We start from the raw sequence: 24,764 nt of genomic DNA, 5'->3' as shown, positions 1-24,764 counted from the left end.
CTATACAAAAGAACAGGTAACAAGTACTTATAATTTTATTGATTGCAATAATGATTTAAAATTTGTATAAGAGCATAGACAATAGCCGTTGAAAAAAAATATGAAAATTCTTATGACATCATTAAACAACCTAGTAACAATAAAATATGAAAAATAATAGACCCGTTTGAAAAAGTAATTTTTTTGCAGAAATATATAAAATATATTTCTACAGTTCAACCCCGACAGTCTAGCTTTTAATATCACACGAACACAATATTTTTAAATAAAGTTAGTCAACGAGCAATGTTGTTTTTGCTCATTTGTATAATATTATAATATAGCCAAGGGGTCACAAAATGGGGACCCGCTAGCTGCTTGTGTCCCGCAGTCAAATTTTATTCGGCCCGCAGACAAGAAAAATAGTAAAACCAATAATATTATTCGTTCTAGTGTCATTATTTAATATTTTATTCATTGGTTTTTTTTATCGATTTTAGCATGTTTAGGCCTTTCAAAAATATTTATTGGTGACCCCTGATAAAGGTAGGTATAACGTAGGCTAGGTACCAAGTTCATTGCTTATTATTTCATTTATTTTTTCTTTGATCTTACACTTAAACAAAATACCTCTGTTAATTTAAGAGGACGTCGTTCTCGAATACGTTGTCTCCGTCGTAGGCACGTACGATATAGAAAATTTTCGTTCACCAGATTCAATAGTGTGCCATTACTTTTGATAATAAAGTGAATTTACTAGTAACAAAATTTAAAGGCAAGATTATTAACTAGGGTCCTACGTAGTCTTTTATTGATATTATTACCATTAAGTTAGTTATGAAATGTACAGTTTCAAAAAGGTAACCTAACCCACATTACAAACACATCCATCAGGTTTCATAATAGGGCGATTTACTATAATTTTCCATTTTTCTCACTAACCTTCAAACTAAAGGAGATCTGCTGAGCGTACATTTGGTATCGTAATAGACGAACTTGTAAGGCGGAGACAACACATTTCTGTACAACGTTAAGAACAACATTTAACTACAGTCAATTAAAATAAAATGCATGATTATAAAAATTCCAATAACAAATCATAATAGAATAAGTGTATTTTACATAATTTATTATATTATGCTTTTACAGATGGACTAATGATGTTAAGATTTCTGGGAACTAATTTTTTCAATTTAGTTTAAAATGAATGTATCTAACTTGTATGGCTTGTTGACCACAACAATTTTGTTAAATTGTTTTTTTTTTTTTTTATCTCGATTTATATAGGTTCTTATAATCATAGGCGTAGCGTGGTGAATTTTTTTTGGGGGCTAGGTATAGCCTTTTTTATGGTATCAATGATTACAACGATTAAACGAGCAAAACGTCTATAATGATTCAGGTACAGAACATATATTCTACAAATTTAACTATAAAAAAATGTAAAGGGACAAAACATAAAAAAGACTACAGAATCACATTTTTAAGTAAAATAATAAAATATAAATAAATAATATACCATAGATACATCATATTATTATCAAATACATATCTTGTATTTGAATTAAATATATACATTTAAACATTTTAAATAGGAAATTATTACTACCCATAGTATAAGGTTTAAACGCTTCTTTTTTGGACAAATATATTAAGAACTTCTTCAGAATTAATAATATGAACTAAGTCTCTTTCAATATGAAGTAACGATAGATTTGAAAATCATAGAATTTCTAAGCCATGTTTTTATTCGCCGCATTACTGACAATGATCTTTTACACGAAGAAGAACTTACCTACTGGAATTGTAAGTGCTAACTGTGATACCTTATATAAATTTGAATTATTAAATAAAATATTTTTTGAATATCAAAATAAAAAATAGAAAATGTTTTGAGTTCTCATATAAGGACGTATAAAACAGTAAACTTTCACACAATTCACACTTTCGGGGGGGGGGGGCTTAATAGAATTCTGGGGGGTCTATAGCCCCCTAAGCCACCACTATTCTACGCCTATGCTTAAAATACTACATAGAATGATAAGGTAACCATAGGATTTCTTCTATATAGGTACATGTTATTGTCTATTTACAGTCGGTTAATTTACAATGTTTTGGTATAGTACAAACATAATTTAACTACGTTATATTAAATGAAAAAGTTCAATATACAGAACAACATTTTATACACAACAAACGTGGTTAAAATATAATTTAAAAGAAATAAATCCATGCAAAATTGTACTTACTTGGACAGGATCTGGTTGTCTCGTGTTTCCATCAGCGATGTTTTAAAGTATACACTATACAGTATCCTTAATTATGTTCATCAGATTATCAAAATAAGGTGTATACCTACGACAGTTATTTTTATTATAAACCTGCAGGTCAAGTGAACAAGAACAGCTTGCCAATCGAAATTGATTATCCAATTAATATTTTATCAATCAACTAACAATCACGTAATCAATACTATTTAAGATTTTAAAAGTTTGAACTTATTACGTTTCTTATAATTACTGTAAAATTGATTTTTAGACTCACATAAACTAGAAATTCAAATTTGCTTAAAACAATATCTTTTTTCTGACCATCCAAACCATTACTTAAGTTGTATTTGGCCTATCTATCTGTAGAGTATAAGCACCGGAGTCTATTGGTGGCACATTTGTAGTATTACTAGAGAGGAAAGCATTAAACCACTAATAGTTTATTTACTAAGTAAACTAAGTAATATAGTTTAAACTCAGTTCTCCTGGGTTTGCAAAACGTAATAAAAATCTTAGTAGGTACCTAACCAAAGTATTATGTAAGAAAAAAATGTAAAAATGAACAACATTGTAAGTTAAATAAACTTTTAATGAAAGCGATTTAAAATAATTTATAATACAGAAATATTAAAGTTATTTATTTTAGAATGTTTACAATGTACAATGTCTACTTATATATATATATAAACAAATAATGTAAGTACTTACCTAGTAATGTGTTATACTGATGTGTTCCTTACGCTATTTATAGGTGTTTGCATACCAGTGTAAACTGTTTAATAGTGAATGTTTTTTTTTTCTGGGCCCCAAGTGAAGTGAAAAGCGCAGTGCGGTTACTAACATTAAACATTTATTGGAATTGTCCACTGAAATTAGGTTCTCTGGATTTAATCAAACCTTAAAAAAAGTTTGGAGCAAGAAGTCGCTTGGTTATATCAGTGTTTCCTAACCGATTAGGATCACTGGTTGGTCCGAAAAACTAATTTTTTTTTATATTTCCGTATTTTTGTTTCTTCCAAAAAACAAATGTTTTAATATAAGATGATTAATAAGTCTCATATGCTGTCCTGATCTTGGGGTTTAATTTTTTACATTATCAAGTAATTACTGAAGTAATGGTTTATGATAGAAAAAGTACGAAATAAAATTTTTTGTTTGTTAATGTTCAAAAGAGACGAATTTCAACTCCTAAATTCATATTTTGTGTGAGACAATTGTAAGGAAGTTTTGGTTCAAATCCAAAAAAAAACGTTGCATTTATTCGTTACACAAAATTTTTTTTTGACCTGCATATATAAGACATATTAATGTCAAAAAGTCTTGCCAGTTTTTCTTAAATTGAGGGTGGTGCTTGGTTACAAGTGCCTGTAGGCAATAAAAAAGTAGGGAAGTACTGGGATATACAACAAAATTATTGTTTTTACCTCTAAATAATAAAGTTAAACAAATACATTTTAACTAGCTCAGTGATTATTCGAAGAGTACCGACATCCGATGTTTGTATCATTATTATTCAAAAACCATTTACCGATGAGATGAAGTTTTACACCACCTTGTCACCGGACGTTGCACATGTCTTAAGATTACAACTAATTACACTTTATAAGAATATAAAGTTTGAAAAAAACAACTATCCACAATTATATTTACCGAGTAAATTATATTTATTTCTTATAAAATTGCTTTGCGATTAGACACGTTGATTAATATAAAATAAAATTATGGTTAAATATATAATATCACGACAAAATTGTTTTTATTTTTTAATAATAGTAATAGTAGGTATACACCAGTATAAAAGTTCTTCATTATTCTTAAAATTTTCGACAACATTGCTACTGAACGACAAGCGTGGACCCAGGGGTGAGGGGGGGGGGGGGCTTAGGACCCCTTTTTCGAAGTGTTATAAACCTAATTCGTGTGTATTAATATATAATATGTCTTAAGTTCCATACATTTGAAATATAAATAAAATTGTTCTTATTGTTATCAAATCTTGTCCACATTTTTTTATAATATACCAACATTAATTTTTTTCTGAATTATTTAGCCCCCCCCCCTCACTAACGATATTTAGATCCACGCATGTTTATTGATAGTACAAATAATAATCCAAAAAATTATAACATAAAAAAATTATTGTTAACTAATAAACATAATAACATAAATATCATTTAAGTAGTTTAGGCAAAACAATTACCATTGTTGTATGCTTACACATATACCTTAAATACAATAGGTACATAATTTAGAAATAGTTATAATCAGGGTTAGGATGTTTATGCACTATAAAATAGCTAAATACGGATAAATTTGTAAAATAAAAGTGTTTAAAAACATTTAATTAATAATTACAGTTAAAATTATATATAAAATTCAAAGTTATCGCAGTTTTAAGATAAATATGATTGTTACAATCGACCGCGAGCTGCATAAAATATTGTATATGCTTACCTATATCTCAAAATCGTAATATAGAATTCTTGATACGAAATACAGATATACAAACTTGGATTCATTTTTAAATAATTACGTTTACGTTTATGTTGTTGTTTGTATTTTGTATAGAAAATTATAAAAAGTCGAAATATGCACCTCTTATATGCTAAATTTCAGAAAACATACTATCATGTACATGCAAAATCAAATGTTGACATTCCAATAAAGAAATCATAAAACTAATCTCTATATAAGAATGCATCATGCATAGGCAACCTACAAAAATCAGGTGAAATCATAAATATCCTAACCCTAGTTATAATGATCAAAATATAGATATTAGTAGATCAAATGATATATAAGAAGGAAATATTCAAGTAAATTACATTTAATTGCATTTAAATTAAATATTTTAATGACATACAAGATACAAATAAAAGACATCATTTAGTTTTTTTTACATAAAACAATTAAAATTGTGTGGTACCACACTCCATGTATTTAATCTTTAAAATTAAACAATTAATGGTTTTTATTCAATAAGTCTTTTATACCTATTTACAATTCATTAAATCTATTTCGTTCCTTGAGATAAGTTACGAATTTTCACAATAATATATCAGAGTACTCCATAATGCATACATTAACACAATTTATAATAATTATAAAAATATAATTTCATTCAATTATATTATTCCCTTAACAAAACATTCAGTCGTAGGATAAAATATTTTAGTTTTTAACACACGTTGAAATGTTATATAATATTTAAAAAAGTCGAAAAAATAATGAGTTCTTTTAAAATTAACTTATAAAAAATAAAATAAATTTTTATACTTATAACAACCTAAAAATTATGATGCAAGTGATTTTTGAATTAAGTGTCGAAAATAGTTTTATCGAGCTATACATAAAAAAATAATAATAGCGTCGGTGCACAAAGCATAAGTAAATACTGAAACTCTAATTAACATATTTTTTTTTTTAAAGAAAAAATTCTGATATAGCACCTGCGTAAAATTCACTACACGATGGAATGGATAAAAAGTAGTTTAAGACGCAAAGTAGAAGTTAAACAATTTTCTATGGATACATAGAGCAAAAATATTTTTTCGATGGGTTTCGCGAGAAAGCCGATCTTACCAACTCACTAAGCTGTGGCGACTGTGGCTATTCGGAGAGAGCCGTAATCTTGAATGTTCCGGTGGTATATTTGTTGAACCAAACTGCAGTTTTAGGAATTTTTGGTAGTACACTTCCTCCGAGTCAGGTTCACGATTTTGGTATTCTTGAACACGTCGTTCCATCTCTTCTTCCAGCTGATCAATTTGCTGTTGCTGACAGGCGACCTCCATGAGAATCAGTTGTTGACGACTGTTTGACAACAACACCTGCTCCTGAGCGCTGTTGTCATCTACCTTCCTGATGTCATGCGACAATTTTGGCGATGCACTGGGTGGTGTTAGGTAGGTGGTATCGTCGTCGCTGCCGCCATCTACATCGTAGTTTTCGGACGATGGCATCTCCGGTTTGTCGGCAATGTTTAAGAAATTGTTCAACCTGCTGAAGGGCGGTAACATTTTCTGATTGCCGAAATAACAGCCCCAGATATCAGTAAAGGGATCGTCGTTCAGCCCATTGACCTGAGTGCCCAAATCTTGGCCACGATCATCTGAAAAGTACATGTTGTTGGCAGACGTTGAATCCGTAGCAGCCATGGTACAGGTAGCCACCAGCGGGCCGAACGGCTGTCGCCGGTTGAAAGTGGGCCGTAACAGTGGTCTAGAGCGTTGCACAAAAAATCCGCGAGTCGAAGTGGAAGTTTTAAATGTCAACATGGTATCGGGAAGCAACTCGGGCAGCGTCTTGGTGGCTTCGTTGACCACGGCAGAAGAGTTCGTTGTTGTCTCTGGTGCGATGACTGGCAGAGAACTCATCGCCCGCTTTCCAGCGAACGTTGGCTCCGCGGATAATTGATCGACAGTTGTCGGTTGTTTGCTGCTTAATGACATCGTTGGCTCTGAAGTAGACGCCAAACTCCTCGTCTTTTTCAATATCATCGTTCCTCTAGTTCTGGCAGAAGTCCCTTCAACCACCGACCTCGATGATCTCGTTTTTACCGCAGAATTAGTAGTACTGGTCGTCGGACCAAGCAGTTTATTGATCGCAGTAGTCGTGGAAGAAGTAGTCTGCGTTTCAATAACCGTCTTAACCGTCAGTACGGACAATTTATTACTCGATTTACTGTCTGCAATAATTGACTGTTGTTTTAATACAGACCGCCGTTCGTTGGTGTGGTCCGGTTTGTCTAATGTCATAACGATAAATTTTGTATCACATCTACCGTCGGTGATAATAGATTTTTGTTCAGATCCTGGTTCCTTATATACATCATTAATATCTCCTTGTGCGTATGCAGGTGTCATTGGATTAGCTATAGTTGTTCCAATCACCGGCGTCCGACAATAATCAGGAAATGGTCGAATTTCATCGTCAACTGCTATGGCCGCGGCAAATGCATCTCGACGGCGCAATTGAAGCGTTCCGGCACCGCGACCCGCCTTCAAATGCCGTTCCATGATCATGGCTTTGATGAATTGTTCACACGCGGCCGTCACGAGTGAGCACGCGTCAGCTGTTACGTCCATCGGTGCCGGAATGGTAGGGCACAGAGTTCGCGTTACAGTCACAGTGCGCTGCTCTACATCTGTGATCGTTGTCGTTTTTTCAACTGTAGTTTCGCTTTCGTTACCGGTTTCAATAACTTTGTTGGTGACAACATTATTTTTTGCATCATTCGGTGCTGCTGAAAACATTACTGCGGGAGGCATTGGTTTTGAAACATTACGTTTCCTTGATACTCTAGGCCCAGGTACAGTAGCGTTGACCAATGTTGGTCCAGTTTGGAGGGTCAGCGTTTTGTCAAATGATAATGGTGTTCCAACTGCCGACTTCGATTTGTTAGTTTGTTGGACTGAAGGCGGTGACAATGCCATTGACGCAGACCTTTTGATCGGTCTTGGTTGTATAAAATTATTTCTAGATACAGCAGCTGCCTCTGTCACAGGTGTAATGTCTACGGCTGACTTAGATCTCTTGGCCGGTTTGACTGCTGGAGGTGATAAGTCCGATATTTTACTAGTTAAGGAGGGAGAGACATATTCTGATGCAGATCGTTTGACAGGCCTAAGACGTTCTTCAAGTTGACTAGGTTTTGTTAAAGTCGGTGATACGTTGATAGTAGAAGTATTGGTAGTTGTTACAGCTGATTTTGATCTCTTGTGAGGTTGGGCTACTATTGTTGAGGTTGATATTTTTGTTTTCAGCGCTGGGACGGCAATGTCTGTCGTTATTTCAGACGTGAGGATTGGTACAGATGAAAATGCTACTGATGCTGATCTTTTGGTAGGCTGAACTACAGAATTAGATTGTTGTATTCTGCTGGAGCTGGCTACCATTGTAGCTGACTTGGATCTATTATGAAGCCCAACTGATTGCGGTGATGAAGACAACCCTACTACCGCTTTTTTGATTGATGAAGTAGAACTTGGGGTCATAATTTCCATTGACGACGGTTTTGCTATGGAAGTTAGCGAAGTAGACCTTTTGTTGGTTATTTGTTGTTTTCCGTTACTATTAGAGATAGACGAAGTGGGTACAGTGGCTGACACGGATCTTTTTATCGAATTTGTCACCATGGGTATGGGCTTTTTTCTTGATGACCTCGACATTCTTGCTGGTATGGTAGACGGTGCTTTCGCTCCCGTGGTCAAATGAGACGAAGAAGTAGTGCGTGATTGGATGGCAGTATTTCGTGTTATAGCTTCTTTGGTTACCTTGCTTAAAGTCATTAGAGTAGGGCCAGATGCCCGTGCACAACCTTTCCAAATATGACCATTACCACATGCAATGTTTGAAGAGGTTTCCACAGTTTTCTCTAACAAACCCATGATAGCAGACAGTGGTGTTAGCGGTGTGTTTGCTGATTTGATATTTTCATTGTTGCTGGTGTTGTCTACGTTACTGTTACTATTACCCTTAGCTGTAGACGCCATATCACCAACATGTTTATATATTGATGCATAGTCAAATGGTATTCGTGGAAGCGGCGGAGGTATATATGACGCAATAGTGTAAGCAGCCGACATGGTCATTATAGTGGTCACGAACCGCCCATGAACTACTTGTTCAATAGTACCTTGAGCAAATCCATGGTCACGGAAAGTAGGAACCGCGGGTCCACGAGTTTCCAACGATAAAGTACGATTCAAGCGTCGAAACCGCCGAACCGTCTTTGAAAGTGCTAATGGACCTATTCGACAACGGTGGTTTGACGTAACAATTTTACTTTTATTTACATTTTTAGTATTTTCGGTTCCACCATTGCTACTCCGGGATTGGTCTATTGACTTTGTCATTTTCGTATTTGATTTTTCAATAGGTGTGATTATTGGGGTAGGTATTTGGCCAACAGCAGGCTGATGGTTTTGGATCATTGCCATCGGTGTTTTTCTGATAACACTCACAGCTGCTTCAGTCAATTTGCTGATGACTGATATTGTCCTATCAACACTATTTACGTATGTTGGGTCTATTACACCACCCATCATTTTTATTGTATTTCTACCACCAGGCACAACATTTATACATTTACTACCAACATTTGTAATCATTGATGATGTGCACTCAACAACCGCTACCTTTAATATTTGATTGTTGTCAACAGATGGTTTATTAATAATCGGCGATGTCTCTTTTGGTCTGTTGACAAGGACAGCTATCTGTGTTGGTCTACTAACAATTGTCGTATGTACCGATGTTCCTGTCACTTCAACATCTTCAATGTATATTTGTTCACTGATTAACGTTTTATTATCTTCATCCTTATTTGATTTTAGTTTGTTGAAATCTTCACCTTCTATTTTCCTCGTTTTATTAGTTTCCTTCAAATATTCATTCGTTGTTTTCTCTAAATCTTTGGTTAAGTCAATACTGATTATGTTTTCTTTAATTTTAGAATTCATGGCATGTATTTCTGATTTATTTACAATATTTTTTATTATCGGTTGTGTACTTGAAAGTGGTTTTTTTTTAATAATTTTAATTGTTAATGGTGATTTTTCTGAAACTTGCACACCAAAGCTAGCTTCGTTCGATGACTCAGTGCTAGAATCAGAATCTAATTTTTCGATATCGTCATCAGAATCCACAAGATTAATAATAGGGATGCTTTTGTCAATGCCAGTATTTTTAGTTAAGGCAGGCACAGCTCGCTTATAACTCACAGAGTTTAACGGTGATAAGGATCTCTTTTTGCTAGACGATTTAAGTCTTTTGCAATTATCATCAGTTCCATCTCCAATACTGAGCCGTCTTTTTTCTTGTACTTGATCATTAGAACGGTGCACATAATTACTGGTTTCAGGGTTATGTATAAGATGTTCTGAAACAAAAGCAATTGACTGTTGCTCACTAGATGCTGACGGTGTAGTTATCATAGGGAGACATGAAGATTGTTCTGGCATCGGTGGTTGTTGAAGTTTTAATAATGTTGAATACACTAATGACTGCTGTTTTGCCATCTTTGGTTTTTTCAGTTTAAATAACAATGAATAGGTGGTAAATTGTTGTTCAATATCTTTCAATAATGAAGGGCTTTGCAAGTTCAAAAGCGCTGAATAAGTTGAATTCATTTGTTCCGTCATGGACGAATGTTGCTGTAGTTTGATCAGTACGGAACAACTCGGAGATTGCCGAGTTGTCACAGACAACATAGGATGTTGTTCTGGGCAAATCAATACCAGCAAGTCTTCAATTAGATCACGCAATCGTTGTTGTCGCCAATTCAGGTGTTCCCGGATCCGTTGCAACTGTTGCAATGGACACTGGGCCATAGAGGTTGAAGCCATCAAAACTGAAACTTCATTATTTTGGAGAAGTTTTTGTTTTTGCTGTTGGCCACTCAAATGTCTGAGATCTAACATGGATTTAATTGAAAACTCTTTCCGTCTTAACTCCTCAATATCATCCAATTGATGGCATAACCAACTTCCAGGCATCTGAAGTGAAAGCTGCCACATTTCCATCAGCGGTTTTAGTTTACTGTGAACGCCGTTGAGCTGCTGTTTCAATGCCAGGCATTTTTCTTCCAACAGTTTCCTTTGTTGATATGGTTGGTTCACTGATGATGTTGACGCAGTTGGTTGAATCGGTTGCATTGGTAGTTGTGATATTAACATTACCGAAGACATCCTCGATTGATCTATGGACGCTAAAGGTCGCTGCGGGTTTAATATAACTGTAGAAGTCAAAGATTGTTGTTTTACGGTTGATGGTTGCAATGGTGGCAATATCAGAGAAGTTATCAAAGGCTGTCGAACAGACATTATCAATGTTTTTGAAACTGAAGGTTCTATTTGTTTGTTAATTTTATCAGGATGGATTTCGTTTAATCTATCCAGTTGGCGCTGTAATAAGGACCGTTGATTATGCAGCGAATACGCCATTTTTCTAAGAACCAATTTGGTAGATTCATTTAGATTTTGCATTTCTGTGGTGTTAATGATGACATCTTGCTTAGGCACCAATCGCTGATTTTGGTTCCGTAGTCGCTTATTGCGGTTTGAGTGTACCTGGAGTATTCTGTTTCGTAGCAGGAAAATGTGTCTTGAACTCACAACAGGTGCCTTAACTTTCGTTAACAGTTGACTTCGTGATAACTGTATCCTTGTAATTTGTTTTTGCTGTTCTAGTGGAGATTTTATTTGTATTTGTAGTTGATTTTGGTTATTTTGTTGTTTTGAACGCTTTTGTGATAGTTGATTTACGGCTGCGATTTTTTTACTACGTAGTTGGCGAATATTGACTGATTCTTGGTGTTCATAGGATTTTTTTGGTTGATTTTTATTGGTATAGTTCAAATTTTGCGATAGTTTAAGTGTTGACCGTTGCTGCTTCATCGTTTTTTTGGATTTTTTCTGTTTTTTCTGTCCTATTGGTGTTTTCTGAGATCGGGTTTTTACGGCTTGCTTTTGTGAAAGCTCTTTTTGACGGTTTAACATTCTTGATTGTTCTGCCATGGACTGTGATTCTGAAAGTAGCATTTGCTGCTCAAGTTGTTGTCGTTCAGTATATCTTAACGGCCCTCCGTTAAGCTGTTCTAAAGCATTAATTAAATTTGGATCCTTTATTTGCATCATCAAACGCCCATTAAGTTCCCGACAAAATTGTCTATTGGTTGCCTTATATGAAAATAAATTCTTTAGTTTTAATTCCCATTGCTTTTGGTGTGCTTTACGTATAACTTCTAACTGTTTCCATCGATTACTGATTCCCTTGTGCTGATCTTCATACAATACTTTTGTTTCTATTTTATGTCTCAGCAGATCATCATCAATGAACACTGGATGTTGATATTTATCCTGTTTTTGGCCAACGACTCTCGTATCATTAAGTGGCTCATCATTATCATCATCGATAACAATTATTGGTATTTCTGGTTGTTGTTGTCGTATATGGCCCGCTGCACGTAACGTATGTGCTTGCTGATGGTGTACCGGCAACGCTTGAAACGGTGTTCGTTTTTTCAGCTGCTGTATCCGTCTTTCACGTTCTAGCCGCTTTTTTTCTTTTATGCATTGCAGGTGTCTGTCATAATTCAGTAGTAATTTCACTTGTTGTTGTTGCCTATCTATCATAGCCTTAAAATGTAGGTCTACTTGTTGATCAAGTTGTGATATCTTGGTTTGTAACTGTTGCAGCCACCTTTCTTCAACATTTGTCATCATGTTTAATAAACGTGGTGTCAACCACTTTTTAAGTTTACTTTGGTTAGTAAATGTCGTTTCATTTTTCGGGTGAACGTCTATGACAGATGCAACTTTTGTGCCAATTTGCGGTCTAGTCACCTGTGGTAGATTACCAAGTGGCATCATTGCTAGAGGCGTTAGTTCTTGATCAGCTTGAATGTCAACGCCCGTGACTAACGGTGATATTTGCCGTTGCAGACCAATGCTTGCCCACCAAAGTTGCGATCCTCTACTCTTTTGTCTAATTGTATCTAAATTAGAGGCGTCGCTAGACATTATCTCGGGTCTAGTCGCAGTTACACGCTGTGTTGTGGATTTGGAACGCTGTTGTTGCCGAATAACTTTAATTACTCGCAAATCTTTCTTTTTAGCGTTTTTACGCAACAATTGATCACGTAGTGGAAGTTGTTCGTCGTAACATAGAGTTGTTGACACTTGAAATTTACTAACCGTCCAACAGTACTGAGGCAGCTGCTTCTGAATAGAGGTACGTCCAACGTCAGAATTTTGTTGCTGCTTGTCTTGTATTTGTTGAGTCTTATGTCTGTTCAGATGTTGTTGTCGATTACCTAATAGGTGTTTTTGTTGTTCTAATTGCTCAATTCGTCCAAGTCGCTTGTATTGGTCCAGGCATGTTTGTCGTTCCGGTAAATTTTGCTCAATATGCTGCAGATTTTGTCGTTTTAATATTTGTTGTTCTGTGAGATTTGGTCTTGCTGATATTTCTGATTGCTTTATTTGTTTTATTCGTAGTTGTTGATACATAGGTAGTTCTCGTTCAAGCCGTTCTCGCCCATACCGTCCAAGCCTCCGTTTTTGTTGTTCCAACGAACGCACTGATTTTTGGTCATTATTACTGGAATAGTATTGCTCAATCAATTCTTGGGTCCGGAGTAACCTTTGTTCTTCGTCCATCAATTCATCGTTTTTTGGCTTGTCTTCGTATGCGGGCCATAAGTCACACCAGTTTTTCAGATCATTTTGTTCCACGTTATTAATATCAAGCTTATTAGAAACTATTCCTTGACAACGGGCTATGTCGTCAGAAAAAAAATGTCGGTACATTTCTTCTTGCTGATATTTTATTTTTAACAACAGATTACTTATTTGTTTCTGTACTGTTTGTTCTTGACTATTGTCAGTCAAATCGTCTAGTAATATACACATATCGTTAGTTGATGCTACATGTTGTTGCTGTACGGACGGATTATACTTAACAGTAGTCTTTTCAATCATATTTTTCGGCGGCCGAAGGTACTGTTGCAATTGGATCATATGTTGCAACTGTTCATTCAGAGGTAAAGTATTTACAAGTTTTTGGTATTCGAATACCATATTTTTCATTTTGATACGTTCACATTTCTGTCGTTCAACTTCAGATTTTAACTTCTGTTGCTGGTCATACAGATGGTTCCTTGAACCTTCAAATTTGGCTGGTTTGTATGTCTGTATTTTTTCCTTCATCAAATTCTGTAAGTCATTCCCCTTCTTTTGTATCGGGTATCTTTGTTTAACAGCTGCTTCATATTCAACAGGTCGTTTATTCCACTGCGTCAATGGCGCCTTCCATTGCACAGATCGCAATTCTTCAACGTCTACGCTTGTATCTTGGCCTTTATTTGATGGAACTGATCGCATTATTTTATTTATAGAGTTTTGTTGTTGCACTTGATTGTCAAGGTGTTTTTGTTGCTGTTTTATACATGAACTCGATTTTTTAACTGAAGTAATTTCTACTTGTTTTGTTTCTCGGTTGGTCCATTCCGTCAACGGGTTAGGTTTTCCATTCTCTTGTCGTTCCTGTTGAACTCGTTCGAAAGTCTTCCCTTCTGGCAATTTGTTTGCATCTTGGCGACGCTTTCGTTTTTCTGGTAACATTTTAGTATCGTCAAATTTTCCTTTCTGCAGATCCCGCTGTACTACAAGTTCAGTTTTAAGTCCTTTACTCAATTTACTATACATTTTTGTAGATTCATTTTGAACCGGATCATTATCATTCTCCATAGTTGTTAGTTCCTGAAGCCTCTCAACTTGAAGTGTACGGTGAGAAGTTCCATCATGAATTTTGGAATTTGATTGTCGTATTGGTTGCAACCGAGATCGAACGCCAGGTGGAAGAACGGCCCCGGCTAGCATCCTATTTGTAGGCCGGGGTAATTGGTCCATCCGAAGATCATGCAAAAGCGGAGGAAATGGAGGTTCGATATATGATGATCCAGATGATTCTTCATCTGATGAATAATAATCATCATCACCACCATAATAAAAGTAATAATCACTTGATTGTTGATTTTCTTCTCCGTTTTTAGTTTTACTAAAATCTTCATGTTCTTTATAGTTAGTTTCTCGATTCATGTCCTGGTGTATGATGCCTACTGGAGCTTTTTGTCGCCTTGATTTCATTCGTTGGGAAAATGGTAAATTTGGTGAAGCGACTTCTTCCATTTTCATGTTTGCCTTATCCTCTTCTTTATCTGAACTCTCCTGCTTTAGCCGCAGGCGTTCATCTTGGGCTCGTTGTCGGCGTTCTTCCTCATCACGTCGAATACGTTCCAGCTGTCTGTGTCGATCTAACAATAACTGCTGTTGCTGCAAGTATCGAGCTCCGATTGTAGGATTTCTTGGAGTAGTAATAGTTTTTGGAGGAGATGATGGCAGAAGTGGCGGCGGTGGTGGTGGCGGCATAAGTTCACTTGCTCGCCGATCATTATCAACTTTACCGGAAGAAGACACAGTACTTGTAGTGGTAGCACAAGCAGTAGCAGCAGCAGCAGTAGCAGTAGCAGCAGCAGCAGCAGCAGCAGCAGCTGCAGCTGCAGCCGCTCTAGTTTTTCGAAGCTGAGTTTTCTTTGATGCAGCTAATGCTGCTTGAGCCGCCCGAGCAGCAGCATCAGCTACATTGACTACACTTCTTTTATCTTTTGGTAGAGGTGGTCTTATCCGGTTTCTAGTATCCCCTAAAGTATCAAGTCGAGTTTGTTGAGGACATTTATCTAACAATAGTTCACAATTATTGATTCCTTTATTATGTTTTCCTTGGTTAACTTTGTCTAGGTTGTCTAAGGGTTGTCGCCCTTTGGTATTTACATTTTTCGTGCTAGTGGTAACCATGGATGCAATTTTTTTTGAAGTACTATTATTAGTAGTTGCATTGGTTTTCACGAGACTATTATCGATTGCCTTGCCTTTGGCAATAGACACAGCATTGTTTTCCTCTACTTCAACTTTGATATTTTTCTTGGTCCTGGCCGCTTTTTTTTTCTTTGTTGATTTTGTAACGGTTTTTTTCTTTTGGGTTTCTGCTTTTTTCTTTTCGGTTTCTATGGCTGCTGTTTTTTGATGTTCCTCGGCATCTACTTTTTCTTTTTCAGCTGCTTTTCTGACTAGCTCTCGGTCTATTTCTTCCTTGATGGCAGCCAATTCATGAGCTCTTAACTTTTTTCGTAATTGACGGATCTGTTTTCGGTATTGACATGGTTTATTATCCGACACTCCGCAAGGACAGTTCTTATTTCGGACCTCTCGGACATAATCAGCATGATTACTTATTTGTAAGCGCTCCTGCTTGGTTACTTGAAGCAACCTGGTGGTTGCCAAGAATCGTTGTCGGTCACGCAATAATCGTATCGTCAAAGCCGTTGATTGGGGACGATGAGCTCGAACATTTAGTTTAGATTGATGGCCAGTAGTTGTAGTTTTCAACTGCTTCTTTTTTCCATGATTTTTCTCCAGTAGATTTACTTCTTTCCAATGTTTTTTGAGCGAATTATTTTGAGGTTCTTTTTCATTATCATTTACATCGTCATCAGTTATATCATCTTCAATAGTAGAACCATCTGTATGTAGGCGCTCTTGAAAATCAGTATTTGGCTGTTCTAAGTATGATCTATCAAAAAACTTCCGTATTCGAGATTTTAGGTCATTCTCGCGAATTTTAAATTCCTCCAAGACTTGACGCCGTCGTCGTGACATACGAATCTGAAGCCGACGCAACCGTTCGATTAGTCGGCCTTCTTGATTGGCGAGACATCGGAGACGCATTTTAAGTTCACGCAACAGTCTTGAACATCCGTCACGTAATCGCACCATTGTAGCCAACTTTTTTTGTTCTTGTAACCGTTGCCATTGTAATCTTTTCGTAACTTTGACATTTTGTTTTTTTGGAAACCTCTTTTGATACTGTATTTGCCTTGCTCTTCGCAACTTTTCTGTGTTTTCGGCCACCTCCATCAACAACGGGAGCAATATGCACGATGGTGGCTTTATTAAGACTGCCGCAGCTACAGCATCAGCAACTTTCTTTTCCTCTTGTTCGTAAAACGACAATTTCGGTGTAGGGTGTTCGTTGTTTTCCACCAATGAAGACATGCATGGCAAAATATTTGGCCAGTAAAAATGGGCCAAACTGCCAGGCTTATCAGGGTACCAGTGGTCACTTGGGCCTCGCACTTGTGGAACATCTGCATAAGTGTACAATCGTAACGGAGATCCACTCTCGGATACACCTTGAGAACGTGCCTTTCGCAGTTCTAACCACTGACAATTAAGTGGCATCCACATTATTAAACTGGTGATTAATGCGTTATGCAACGGAACTCGTTCTGCTAAAATGATCTTAGCTTCCTTCTTTTCAATATTAATATTTAAATCATCGTTTATTTCAGCCACTTTTTTTAATGTGGGCGATTTTTGAGTTGACGAATTAATTAAGGAACCATTATCTTCTTTAATCTTTGATAAGGTGGCATCCTTTTTGGCAGTTTTTTTCGAAGTCATAGTATTACTGGTCTTAATAGATAGATTTTTGCTATTGTTATCATTATCAGTGTTTTTTGTCATAGCCACCCATGAAATATACATCACCTTGCGAATCTCACGATCAAACTCTTCCCGAGATAACCGACTCGCCAGCCAGTTTCTTAAAATTTCATCATATTGAGCTTGGTACTTCGGCCCTAAAACCACTGTTAGTGCGTCGTACCGTTCCTGAACGAGACGTTCAGCTTCACGAAGCAAATTTCGTTGCTTACGTAAGGTGTCATCGTCATCATCATCCGATGAAGACGATAGTAAAAACTCTTTTTCGCTAACAGGCACATTTTCGTTATTATTTCGTTTAATACCATGTTGATACTGTTTTTCAGCAACAGTATCTTTTTCTATATGCCGTAAATGTTCTCGTTCTTCTGATTTTTCCGGATGATTGATTTTTTTCTCTTCACCTTGTATTTTCTGATTTTGATTTCCATTTACAATTATCGATAAACGGTTTTCTGGAGATGCCTGTTGTCTGAGTAGTAATTTTTTCTGTAATTGCTGCTGTTGTTGTTGTTTAAGGTGTTGCTGTAATAAGACTTGTTCACGAAGCTGTTGTTGGTGCTTCTGTTGCAATTGTTGCTCTTTGAGTTTTTTTTGTTGTTGTAGTTGTTGCCGTTGTTGCAGAAGAAGGCGATCTTGTAGTTTCTGTCGCTGTTGTTGCTGTATCTCGAGTTGCTTTTTTAACTTTTCTGGTTCTGGTTTTTCTGGTTGTTGCAACTGTCCTACTATCACACCACTACGTTGAGGTTGTTTCAATTGATGTTGTAGCTGATCTATTTCTTTCTTTTGTTTAAGTTTTTGTTGTTGTAGTTGCTTGTTTATTTGTTCCTGTGAATGTTTTTGGGATGGCTGTATGTGCAATTGCTGTAACTGTTGATGGGACTGTTTAATATGTAGCTCCTTTGCCAAATTTTCATTAGATAAGTTTAGGTTATTTTGCTGTTGCTGCGTTAGAGGAACAACAGTACCTTGCGAGAATTGTGGATGTGGCACTTGTTGCAGTTGTTTTTTTAATATGTCTTGTTGTTGATGTTGGTTTTTTACTACATCTTGTTGTTGCTGCTGTTTTTTTACTACATCTAGTTGTTGTTGATGGTTTTTTAATACATCTTGTTGCTGTTGGTTTTTCGCTACATCTAGTTGTTGCAGTTGATTTTTTACTACATCTTGTTGCTGCTGTTGTGGCGTGGGCTGCAATAATTTATGGGCCAACTGCTTTTGAAGTGTGATTTGCTGTTGAGATTGTTGCTGGTTCGATAATTTTAAAATTTGTTGTTGGCCTGCAATGACGACACGTTGTTGCTGCTGTATTGATCCTATTGGCCGTTGAGTCATTTGTTGGTTAAGGACTATTCCATTTTGTGATGGCGATTGCGTTTGCTGTGTTTGCTGCGATGTTTTGAGTTGACCAATAACAATACGTTGTGGCACTGGTTGGTTTTGCTGCGAAAGCTGCTGCTGCTGCTGATTTGGGGTGGAAGTAACCACACGTTGAACCTGTTGTTGGCTGGTAGGTGTGACGACAACACGTTGCAACTGCTGTGGTTGTTGTTGGATAGATGTTTGGGTAACCACGTTTTGCACCTGATGTGACTGTTGTTGGCTAGTACCTGGAATGACATGTTGTAACTGCTGTTGCTGTATTTGCTGGCCGCTGCTTGTAACAACAACACGTTGCATTTGTTGATGTGTTACAGTGGTCGGAACAACTACACGTTGCATTTGTTGAGACTGTTGTTGATTGTTGTTCCCCACTACGACACGTTGAATTTGTTGTTGTTGTTGTTGTTGTTGTTGTTGTTGTTGTTGTTGTTGCTGCTGCTGTTGTTGTTGTTGATGCTGTTGTTGTTGTTGTTGTTGTTGACCGGTTCCTGTAACGACAACACGTTGCATCTGCTGAGGTTGTTGGCCAGGGTTTGTTACAACAACACATTGCATCTGCTGTGGTTGTTGAGCAGTACTGTTGTTGGTTACCACGCGTTGTGGTTGCTGTGATGATAACTGCTGTTGCTGTGGTTGATTACCCAAAACGACGATACGCTGTGGATAATTTTTATTCTTTAATAATAACTGTTGTAGCTGCTGTTGGAGTAATTGTTGAGTATGAGGAGGGGGCTGTTTTTTAGACTGTTGCTGTGTAGACACTGGAGAATACTGATTATTCTGTTGCTGTATAATCTGCGATTGTTGTAAAGAATTGGGTTTTTGTACGCCCTGTGGTTGTTGTAACGTACTGGGTTTTTGTACGGCCGGCGGCTGTCTTACGACTTGAGGTTGACGTTCAGCTTGAGTTTTTGGTACAACCTGTGGTTGTGTTATCAGCTGAGATTGTTGCACAGTCTGTAGATGTTGCAAATTTTGTATTTGCGACATATTTTGTAGTTGTTGTAAACTCTGAAATTGATTCTGCGATTGTTGTATAAATTGTGGTTGCTGTTGATGCTGTGGTTGCTGACCAAGTTGAGACTGTTGCACTAGTTGTGATTGTAACTGCTGCAGCGGCTGTTGTCGTTGTAAACAAGGTTGCTGTTGTGGTTGAATTACTTGTTGCCGTTGTACAATAAGACAGTCTTCTTGATTTTTATCTTCATACTCATTGTTATCATGGAGTTGTAAAAGTTCAACAATAGCTTGATCTTGATTTTTTTGATGTTCCAGAAGTTGCTGCTGATTCAAATTACCATGTTGCATACTCCGTTGTTTCAAAAAATCCTGATTCCGTATCAACAGTTGTTGTTGGTTGGACGATAGCTGCTGTTGCAAATATTGGGGTTGGGCTTGTAATACCGGCTGCTGTTGCAGAGAATTCGGTTGTGTTTGTAAGAGCTGCTGCTGCTGTTTTAATTGCTGCTGTTGGAGATTAAGCTGTTGTTGTTTTAATAATTGCTGTTGTTGGTGTTGGTGTTGCTGTTGTAATTGTTTTTGCAACATAAGTTGCTGTTGCTGCAATAGCTGCTTTTTGTCCTGCTGCTGTGGCCGTCCAGGATCCATTGTCGTCACAGATGAATTGCAATCACTGTAGCTATAATAGCCTATACATAAACACCTAAATAAAAAATAACAATGTTGGTACTTACGTTAACTATTAAACCATCATCAAAGCTCAAACGTATATGATTACATAGTTGGGATATCAACCAACTTTTATATAATGCAGAAGTTATAACAATAATGACATGTTTCAAATTGATTGTTTATGCTTAGATTTATACAATTATGTTCTACAATTTTAAGCCCATTGTTATTTGTTAACAAGCATTATAAATCAATTTTCCCATTCTTATTTTTAATGATACTATCTAAAGTATTTGTTATAAGTAATTATAATGGGAAACTTAAAATGAGACTAGACACAAAAATTGGTGTGGTGCCTAAGCATTCTAATATATTTTTTTAAATTATTCTAACATTCAAGATTCTAAATAATTAAATTATAATTAAAAACTGAACATAAAAGTTATTTTATTACTATTTTTTTTTTAACCATCTAAAATTGGTTCAGATTTTTTTATAAAATCGAATAGACTAAATAATATGTGTTCAGTAACACATCATATATAATGTACCCAAATCTTGAAAAATATTAGTTTATAGATTTTACAAATTTTAAAATATATTTATTTTAAGTTAATGTATTATAATAACATTGATCTTACCTGGAGCTACGACATCAAATTCATCAATCATTAATCATTAATGACCTTTTCTTTATCAACTTGCATCGTTTAACAAACTAACTAGTTTGAATTTGTTTTTGTGTAAGTACCTACAAACAAAAAATAATTAAAATAAACCAACAAATATAGTCAATAATTATTTGCTCTAAAAAACAAATTATGAATAGTGTGGATATATTACTAATTATATAAAAATCACTGAATATTAAAAACGGATTAGCTAACATAAAATGTATTTTATACTAAAAAAAAATACAAAAAACAAAAGTTAATTACAAATGAAATTGTTATCATTTTAAATCATTCAAAAACAAGTTTAATAAGTATACTAGAGTAACCTAATGGCATACAGGTGGTACGATTCTGCATACAGCGGCGGCAATGGCCAATGAGTGAGGATAGCAGGTGACAATTAGCACTTGTATTTTGCTAAGATTAACATCGTAAAGCAATTTTTCAGCAGTGGCTGATCATTGGAAACGAAAGCTCTCTACAAAATTCAATGAGAGTTAAGTCAGAAACCGAATTTTAATTGGTTCCCATCTGAGGTTACTTTTGTTATGCAACAGAATTTAAATATTTATTTATTTTGATATTATTATGAGCTACATGATATTTCGTTGCTTGACTGCATGACAACAAAGTTAGTAGGCAGCTATAAAACTGTATGTAAGAACTTAGTCAATTATTTATAAAATATATTTATATTGAGATGTACCATAGCTGATGAGATCTAAGCACTTTCAAGTCACACACACACACACACACACACACACACACACACACACACACACACACACACACACACACACACACACACACACACACACACAACTTGTACAAACACTAATATTTTACTAGAGTCAAATTAAAATAAATTATCTTTCCATTAACAATTAAAATTGTCTTCAACTATTTATTTAAGACATCATCAACTAGATTGTTGCATACCGCAACCAATACTTTATTTGGTGCTAAATACTAAAAACACGAGAAATCATGCGATAGTTGTGGTACAAGAGGCTTACATTGGAAACACTAGAACTTTAATGATAATAAAATATAATTGGTAAATATTAGGTATTATTACTTTTTCATTTATAGGTAAGGTAAGTCGTAAGTCTTCTACTAAGCAGTTCTCATCGGCACAGAATAACTGTAGCATAGATGTGCAGACTTAAATCATAAATGCAGCAAACAGATAAATGTGACCCATTGTTTTACAATCGGGAAAATGAATTTTGAACAGCTAAAATTATTAATAGTATAATACACAGGTCTATGCAGTGTTACTGTTACCATAGTGGTTATAAAATATATGATAGTTTGTTTTTATGACTAAGATGGGCATCTAACTAAGATGACATCATCTCCAATCAAAATAATTTTTCATATGCAATGATTTATCATTAAGTTCAAGTTTAAGTATTTACATTTTACACATCTAGTGCAGTCACTCAATAGTCAATGATCATTGTCACTGTCTTTTAAGGTTTTGGATTTCAACATTTTTGGAGATTTGCAATCGAACTATAACTTATTAGATACCGTTGCAAATTGTTTTGTTAAATAACCCGTTTGTTGTAAACTATGAACTACAATATTGCACAAGTATCAATTAATTAATGGAAAATTTACAGTACATTACACTTGACAAATCTAACAAACATATTTGTGTTTGCAGCAACAGAAAAATAACAAAATATTAAAAAATATTCATGCAATTTTTCTGGAAAGTTTAGAGTAAAGCTTTCCAAGCTATATAATATATGATTCAAAATTAAAATATAAATAATTATATTAATTTCGTGTCCATAACATTTCCTGGCCGGTATTTGAGCATGCGTAACCAGTTAGTCAATATTCTTAGTTCATAGTACTGTGGTTTTGTTTGTAACAGAGATTATACATGGTTAAAACAAAATGTAATAGCAGAAGATTGGTATTTAGTAATTTACATCGACATATAGTTAGACACAATAAAATAAAAAAACAACCATAACCGACGAAAGAATAACAGATTATTTTACACATTATCATAAAGAAGAAGATAAACATAAAAATAGTGACGTTATTATTAGTTCTCTCAGCCACCAAATACATAGATATAAAACCAAAAAGCCTGAATTTTCAGGTGAGCAGTTTTAGAGCTGAAGCTCTGAAGGTACATGTAATTCTGGAATAACAAGTCTGATGATTCAAAATTCACAAATTCCCTATATCTCTGTAAAATATTTCATGGATTAGAACATTGTATATTATTTTTCAGTAAGGAATTCATAAAAGTTTTTTTTTTTGATAGCTAACATTAGACGTTTTATTAGAAGATACCCAAGAAGTTTTTCCAACTGAATCAAAAAAAAAGTTAACCAGAAAGTTACGGTTTTTAAAGCTATAGAATGTTTTTAATTTTTATTATTTTTTTTTTAACTATTAAATTTCATTATTTATATAAGTATGCAAGTATGCTAAGATATAACCTAGCTACATGAATATTGGTAAATGTAGGCATAAATTACAAAAATCTATACAAAAAAAAAAATTTTGCTAGCAAGCTTGAGTGTTATGAATGTTATAACGATAGAAAAGTGGTCACTACTGAATAATTCTGGAATGACATCTCAATCTAAATAGGGAGTTATTGAAGATGATGAGAATGAAAGATTGATGGCCGAAAGATATAAATTGCTGGATATATCCCACGGACAACTCATGCGAAGAAAAGAATCAACACTATGCCAAACTTATGGAGAGCCGCTATTGAAATCACGTGGAAACCAGAAATAGCCTAGGAATTTCAGACAGCCTCTTCAAAGCTATGTGCCCCCCTATTGAAGACAACAGCCATAGAACTATTTCATTTCTAAAATATATTGATATGTATGATGCAATTTAGTCAATCGTATGCATTTATTGTTATAGAACTTATATTTATATTGTTGTAAGCTAATAATCTTATTTGTTGATACTTAACGAAGAATAAAAAAAAAATAATAATAATTTTAGTTAACAGTAATTAAGTCATTAAAATATTATAGAAAAATAAACTTGTGGTTTTATGAATTCTGTAAGTTTTATATTGTGTTAGTAATATAATTATCATTAAAGTGGAGTACTAATTATCATTAGTACCAATCAATAATATTTATTTACTAATTTTTCAGATTAATTTAAAATATCCAAAATTGAATGACGAAAAAATTTCATGTTTATTTTTTCCAGGTTGAGTTAGGGTCAAAAAGGTCTACCTCCTACAAAAGGAGTAAATTGATTCGTACACCAACTGATTCAAAAAAAATAAAATCAATAGAAATAATTTTTGCCATTATTATAAATTATTTTATTAATTTTGAAAGAAATATTTGACTGTGAATCAACACTTCGACAACAAAAGTTAATTTGTTAAAGATCTAAAGTTGACATGCTTGTTAATCAAGTTTCATGAGAAACACATGAAATATTTGCAGATCACAACTAAAACAATACATCTGCATTAGGTTGTATAGTTTACTATACTACTGTATATGTATCAAAGAAGATTGCTAAAAATACATCCTGTAAAATTTGGTTTAGCGCATTTAAGACTAATGAATAATGATCAATTAGCTGATTTGTGGGAAGCTGAGTTAACTAACTTCAAATCAAAAGGAGGATTGACCCATAATATGCGCTTGTTTAAATTTCTATACATAGTAGAAGGATGTTTTGCTTAATACTGCAATCAAAAAAATATTTTTGATACTATAGCTAGTTGAAGAAACCTTAAATTTTTC

The 24,764-nt window shown here is 34.9% G+C and overlaps 1 protein-coding gene across 2 annotated transcripts in view; it reads right to left on the bottom strand.

The window, feature by feature from the left end:
* Positions 1-3,889: 3,889 nt before the first annotated feature.
* The window catches only part of LOC111029844, a 36,880-nt gene continuing 16,005 nt past the window's right edge, over positions 3,890-24,764 (bottom strand). For both annotated transcript variants that reach the window (XM_022309044.1, XM_022309042.1), the window contains exons 2-3: positions 20,971-21,080; positions 3,890-20,360 (exon numbers count right to left, since the gene is read on the bottom strand). In XM_022309044.1, the coding sequence (XP_022164736.1) occupies positions 5,828-20,305 (14,478 nt within the window). In that variant the 5' untranslated portion in view covers positions 20,306-20,360; positions 20,971-21,080 and the 3' untranslated portion in view covers positions 3,890-5,827. The remainder of the gene's footprint in view (positions 20,361-20,970; positions 21,081-24,764) is intronic.

Source organism: Myzus persicae, unplaced genomic scaffold (genome assembly GCF_001856785.1).
Source record: "Myzus persicae strain clone G006 unplaced genomic scaffold, MPER_G0061.0, whole genome shotgun sequence".
NCBI classification, from domain to species: Eukaryota; Metazoa; Arthropoda; class Insecta; order Hemiptera; family Aphididae; genus Myzus; species Myzus persicae.
This window is presented reverse-complemented; position numbering and strand designations above follow the sequence as displayed.